Source organism: Chrysochloris asiatica, unplaced genomic scaffold (genome assembly GCF_000296735.1).
Source record: "Chrysochloris asiatica unplaced genomic scaffold, ChrAsi1.0 scaffold00218, whole genome shotgun sequence".
Taxonomy (NCBI): domain Eukaryota; kingdom Metazoa; phylum Chordata; class Mammalia; order Afrosoricida; family Chrysochloridae; genus Chrysochloris; species Chrysochloris asiatica.
In genome coordinates this window covers 2,641,577-2,648,378 of record NW_006408736.1, presented here as the reverse complement: position 1 = coordinate 2,648,378, position 6,802 = coordinate 2,641,577, and the positions used below count along the sequence as shown (strand labels likewise).

Sequence of the window (6,802 nt, the reverse complement as noted above, 5' to 3'; positions counted from 1 at the left end):
AACAAAGGATCTCTGTTTTATAGTCATAGACGTACATACATTAGGATATTAGGATAGTGGGTTTATACCTTCTCCAGGCCTGAGTTACACTTGGTATTACAAATAATATTATAACAATGCTGAAAATACTGATACAAAACAGCTTTAAGATGGTATTTCCAAAAAATATCCCTCCTTTTTAAATTGAATTGTTTAATCCAAGATTCTTTTTTAAATTTTCAGCTTTAAAAAAGATTTTCCAAGAATATACTAGTGTTCAAAACATCTCTTAAAATGTCTATTAAATGACAGCTATTCTTAAATAGATTATTTTTTACAAAGCATAATCCAAAAGTCTATTTTCCAGGAAAACAAAACTATAAACTCCAAAAGTTCAAATCAGAAACATTATTTGTGATACACAGTATTTCCATATCCTGGGAAAAAAATCCTTGGTCATTTAACCATGCTCATTTATTTACAGATTTGAAATACGGTCGCAACGCACACCAACTTTCAGGACAATCAGACAGAATTCCACAATTAATAATCATAACATTATTATTTTAACATTTCTTAAATATTGCAAAGCTCAAATGCATATATCTGCATTGATTTTGTAGCTTTAAAGTATAATGGGAATTTTAGATAGCATCCTCACTGAGACAGGAAACCTGCAGTGTGCATTGTTCTCTCTTAGCAGAATTAGAAACGCAAAGAAAATTGGTCAAACATTTGTCTTGAGGCACAAATGTCTTCCTTTGGTAACCAAAATTGCAACTACAATAAATTTTGTTAGACTCTCTATTAATTCTAATCAAAGTTTGGACATTTATCAAAGCTTAATAGTTAAAGTTAGGAGGTGATATCTAATGCTACCCCCCAAGGTATATAGAGCTTAAAAACATTTTTATATTCATAGATGCACTTCAAACATAGCTCTAATTTAAGCAGGTTAGTCAGTTGCCATGCTAAAACTGCTATCTCAATTTCCTTTTATTCTCTTCATTTGTACACACTGATGGATTCTTTCTATTAGAGAATGCAAGGCAAACACATCATGCAGTATGTATGACAGTTTTATTTTGCAGGTACTGTGTGCAATGTGGAAAGTTACCAGCTTTTATCTTTGTTAAAGATACCTACAGCCTTGATTCCTACTGGTGATATTCAATTTTATTTTATTTTATGTAGTTTGGTATTTACTGTTCATTATTGATTAAACATAAAGGAACTATTTTATTTAAATTATTTTACCTATTTCATGATAAAATTTATTATTCCATATTTTTCAAGGAAAAATATTTTGTAATCAAATGAATTTTAGTATAGCTTTTAAGAAGTTCATTTCTAATATCAAGTATAATAGTTCAAATAGATTTTATTTTTGTTTTAAGTCTAGATGGATGAATATTCAGGGCATTATATACTGGCCTAAAAAAAACTGGCTTTCTGTTTCTCAATTCATTATGTAGAATCGTAGATATGTGTTGATGAGTGCAAATGTGGACATAGGTTAAAAGAACAAACATGTAACTTTTAAAAATACAAGTGAAATAAAATATTATTTTTCATAGAATATTCATTCCTCCAAACTTGAAAAATATGCTGAGAGTAAACCAAAGGGTATAACATATCATGTTCTATGCATCATTTGTTAAAATTCATCCAACTTTACCATCTCCCTGTGCTATCTCATAGTATACTTCAACATCAATAGCAAAAGCTAAAAGTAAAATTTTAGAGGATTGGAGCTGTCATTTGCTATTTGTCTAGCAATTACTCACTCTGAAATCCTTGGTGAACTAGTGTGCACTAAACATTTAGTGGATAAAAGAAATAGCCTTTTCCCTCATAACAGTATCATAAGATAAGCTTGAATGTACGTAATAGAGAGACAAACACATCTCTAAGTTACATGCAAGCAAACTTCATTCTTCAAAGAAATAAAACAGCACATATAAGACTGTAAAAACCCTCTTTTTTCCTTCTACTCACTATGCAATAAAAAATTCTTTATAATTCCTTTACCTATTCATTCCTCACATCTATTTTCACAGTACCACTATTATGTGAACAGAGTGCTATTTGATATTACCTTCCAAAACTTCAGTGCTTACCAGTAAGAGATAAGTATGTTACAGACAATATAGACCAGCAAGATGGTTCCATTTATTATACACGTATATAGTCACGTCTTCAAGGTAATTTAATCTAATCCAATTAGCATGCTCAAATCCTCATTCTAAAAGAAAACAAAAAGTGCACAACTCTTTGCTGATAACTAAAAAATGAAACTAATATGAAGTACATAATTTAAAAATGAGTTGTGTATTATGCATGACATACACTTGGTACTAACCATCCTTATTCTACCCAGATACAGGAACAAGACGATTATCCATCTTGTTGGCCTAGTGTCTGCAACTCAGTGGTGTGCAAATTGTGGTTGAGAAAAACATTCTTCCTGCTGTACGTATGTAAAGAGATTGGTCCTCTTGGTGGTTGTCCAAATCTGCCAATAAATGTTGAATGCTGTCGGACCACAGATGCTTGGTCGTTGGCTTTTTCTGAGAATGTGGAGAACCCTTCTGCCTTAGGTGCTGGCTTCAGAGAGCTTTGCATACCTGTGGCCCGAAAGTTCTGGGTGACCTCTGAAGTGAGGGTGTCATAAGTTCCTCTTGAATGCTTGATGACTTCTACTAGTTCCTTTTCCTTCAAGAAATTACTTAAACATAGACTTGAGACTTGACAGGTCTTGTTTTTATAGGGACTTGCCTGGTCAGTTGCAGAGTATCTAAAACGGTCCTCGGTGGGAGTATGCATTGGTTTTCTGTCCCTTGTGCTGAGACTTTGGTTCACAATTCGATTTCGATATATAGCCTAAGGAAATAGAAAAGAAAATACATCTTTAAAAAAATGTTTTCATTGCATATATAGATTACTACATGATAGTTACATAATGCCTATTTGTATACTAACTCCTTGCATTTTCATCAAAGTTTAGAAAAGCACCAGTAGAATGATCAGTGAGGTCAAATACGACTACACATAAATGTTTAAATAGCTAATTTACTTTAAACAGGATTTTGAAAGTTGTTTATTTATTTACCAAGTTAGAATTCTTTGTATATTGCTTTACCTGAAAATACAAATTATTTTACTATCAACATGTGAAGCTATTAAAGCTGTTTTTATAGTTTTAATAACCTATATTTTCATGAATATATGCCTAGGGAGACTTCGAATTATTAATATCAAAAAGTCACTTTGATAATCTATGGCGATCAATAAAATACTTAGAATACATTCAAGCACTTCTTTCTTTCAGAATTTTAGATGCATTTTATTAATCAAATTAGGTCCATAGGTATCTGACTTCTTCTTGCTCACAAGAATCTGATTCTCAAGTGGTACAAACAAGACATAGCTCATTGACTCATGCTATAGACGAAACCAAATTGTAATATCTTGCAAGCTGGCACCAGAATACCTCTTGGAGAGAATTCTGTCTTGGTTTAGAAAAACTATTGAGCTAGAACAGATTATCTGGCTAATTGCTCTGCTTGGAGTAAAAAAAAAAGAAGAAAGCAGGAAATTATTGCTGTTGGTGTGGTGCTGTGGAAAATGCACTGGTCAGTTTGAACTGCAAGGTCAGATGTTCAAACCCACCAGATGCTCTTTGGAAATCCTATACAAGTAGCTATGAGTTGGAAACAACTTGAGGCTACTAAACAACATAACATTGGTGCTACAAAGAAGGAAGAGGAGAGAAGAGTTAAGAAAGGCAGGAGAGATATGCAAATATTATTATTTGTGCTAAAAGACTCAGTGAAAATTTCTGACAACTCTAAGTAGATATATAGTTTTACATACCTATTTTTCCGTTTTTCCCTCAAAATATCTGTCTCCATATCTATTCTCTATCTTAAAACCCAATATGCTCAATTAACCATTAGTAGTGACTGCAAAGCTGTTTGAACTGCAAGGTTGGTGGTTCAAGCTCACCAGCGTCTCCTTGGAAACCCTATACAGGGTCTCTATGGGTCCGAACCAATTAGACAGCAGTTAATGAGAACAACAACTTCTTTGCTAAAGAATTTACAAATTTTACATTAAAAACACACGCCACATTAGAAAACCTAAAATGATAATTAACCGTGGTAATACTTGTTTCTATTTTTACAGATATTGCATAAGAAAGAAAAGAAAGTGCGAGATTTCCTTTTCATAACATTAATATTATATTTGCGGGGACAGTCCATTCTCTTCACATGATAATTTCCTGGTGTGGCGCTGTGGGATAAAATACTGACCCTCAAGGTTGGTTTGAATCATAAGGTCGGCTGTTCAAACTCACCAACCGCTCCCTGGAAACCCTATATAGGGTCGCTATAAGTCAAAACTGACTCAATGGCACTAAAAACAACAGCAAGGATAGAACATTAAATTCTATATACATTTTTAATAAAGACGTGAAAAAGAATCAAATAGACAGCTTCAGTACTCCTTTTCTAGTACATTATCTGCTACCTATAAAGTACATGTAGGTCTATAATGGAGGAGGGGATAAAAATGAAGGCTTTTACTCACAATTTAAAGAAAAATGCATATTTAAATCACCATTGTTGTTTGAATGGAATAATTTTATTTTGACGGTGTCAATTTCTTATTTATTTAATTCTTTGTAGCCTTCACTACTAACACCAAAGTTTATAGTGTTTATGGAAGACTACATAGTGCAGAGGTGAATGACAAGAATTGGGGGACAGACAGGGGTTTATATATCGATTTGATATGTATTTATTTACCACCAAGAGTGCAAGGCATTGTATTATACCATGTTAAACAATGCTGCTCATCAAAGATCTTGACAATTCGGGCAGCTTAAAGTCTAATGGTGAAATCACGCAGAACTAGACACTCTTTAGCTGGATACCTTGACAAGTGACTTAACTCTCATAGTATTCAATTTCCCTATCTGTGAGAGATTTATTTTTGTGTTTATTTCATGCTTAAATGACTAATGTGCAAAGAATGCCTAATATTCAACCTGGAACATAGTTATTTTGCTGAAAGCAACAGCAATAATAATGTTAACAGCAAAATAATCAATAGACCAAGCAGTTACATTGATAGGTATGTATTCTTTCTATCTTTCATGACTTAAATCACTTTGAACATTTCTATCATAACATTTTTGTTTTTTAAAGCAAAGCAATGCACTCCACAGTGTCTGAGTAATTTTATATTTATTGTTGTAATTTGGGTTCCTCCGAACACAGACTCTGAGACAAATGTTGTAGGATGTTTATGGAGGAGTGTTCTCACATCAGCGCTTTTGGAGGAATACAAAAATCAGAGTTGAGCATTAAGAGAAATTAAATGAAATGTAAATGATCATGCAGGGAGAGTTCTGATAGCTCTTCATAAAACTCAAACTCATTGCCATCGAGTTGATTCTGACCCAAAATAGACCTAGTATAAAGTTCCTGAGGCTGTGTGAATCTTTATGGTAGTAGAAAGCTTCACCTTTTTCCTAGGGAGCAACAGGTGGGTTTGGATAGCAGGCATTGAGATTAACTGCCCAGTGCTTATATTACAGCACCAACTGCACTCCTATTCATTGTTATTTTGGGATGCTGGTGAGTCAGTTCCATCTCATAGCAACCTTAGATAGGGTTTCTGAGAGTGACTGGTAGTTTTCAAATGCTGACCTTTTGGTTAGCAATCCACTACTTGTCCTAAAACATCATATCAGAATCTCACTATTAGTTATCCAATTTAGACAACTGGATGGGTGTCTCATACTTTTGTTGAACCAGTTACTGTTTTTGATATGAGGAGCGGCTGGATATTACTTTGAGCAGTGAGTTGGCTATATTTACATTTTTTTTTTCCTTTGCAAAGGAAATTTACTTGACAGCTATCAGTAATTAATATGTTCAGCAACTGTGGGGGTGAAGGTTTTATTTCCCAAAATGTGTGGGTATGTTTGAGATGGGGGAAGGGGTAAGAAGAACTGAGAGCATAGACAGACAGACACACTATAGCACCCACTACATTCATTATTCTAATTATGTTTTATTTTATTATGGGGCAAATTGATATAATGAAAATAATATTGAACCTTAAACCAAAAGAACCTAATTTGGTGGTACTGCTGTCTAACTATGTAAACTTTAATGTACAATTTCATGTCAGCTTCTGAGCCCATGAGAAAACTAAAACCCATGATTGTAGAATTTACATTGAAGTAACATAAAAATCATTGACTTTGTTTCTATTTATATATTTGTATATTTGTTCTTATTTTTAATAATAAATGCCATCCAGTTGGTTCTGACTCATAGGCACCCTATGCACAAAGAATGAAACATTACCTGGTCCAAAACTATCCTCATAATTGTTGCTTTGTTCAAGTACATTGATACTGCCACTGTATCAGTCCATACGATTGTACATATTTCCTTCTATGTGAGCAATTCTCCATAGTTAAAGGTAGTTGAAATAAGAATTTCAGGCAATTGCAACTTTGTTGTTGTTAGGTGCTGTTGAGTTGGTTCTGACTCATAGTACAACAAAATGAAACACTGCCTGGTCCCACACCATCTTCATAAGGATCACAGTTTTCCTGGTTTTAAAATATTTAATATCCATTTGTTCTGTTCAAACAACTGAGAAGAGATGATGGGGAAATTCAATATCATCAGCTGAAACAAGGCCAGTATTCAACTTTGGAACAGACTATCAATCATTCATTTGCAAGTTCAGGCTGAAACTGAGAAAAATTAAAAGAAGTCCAAGAGAGCCAATATATAAT

The 6,802-nt window shown here is 33.5% G+C and overlaps 1 protein-coding gene across 1 annotated transcript in view; it reads right to left on the bottom strand.

Annotated features, from left to right (window-relative positions):
• Window positions 1-2,376: 2,376 nt before the first annotated feature.
• CCSER1 (coiled-coil serine-rich protein 1) overlaps window positions 2,377-6,802 on the bottom strand; it is a 1,871,951-nt gene continuing 1,867,525 nt past the window's right edge. The window contains exon 10 of the mRNA XM_006872972.1: window positions 2,377-2,862. Within this exon, the coding sequence (XP_006873034.1) occupies window positions 2,377-2,862 (486 nt within the window). The remainder of the gene's footprint in view (window positions 2,863-6,802) is intronic.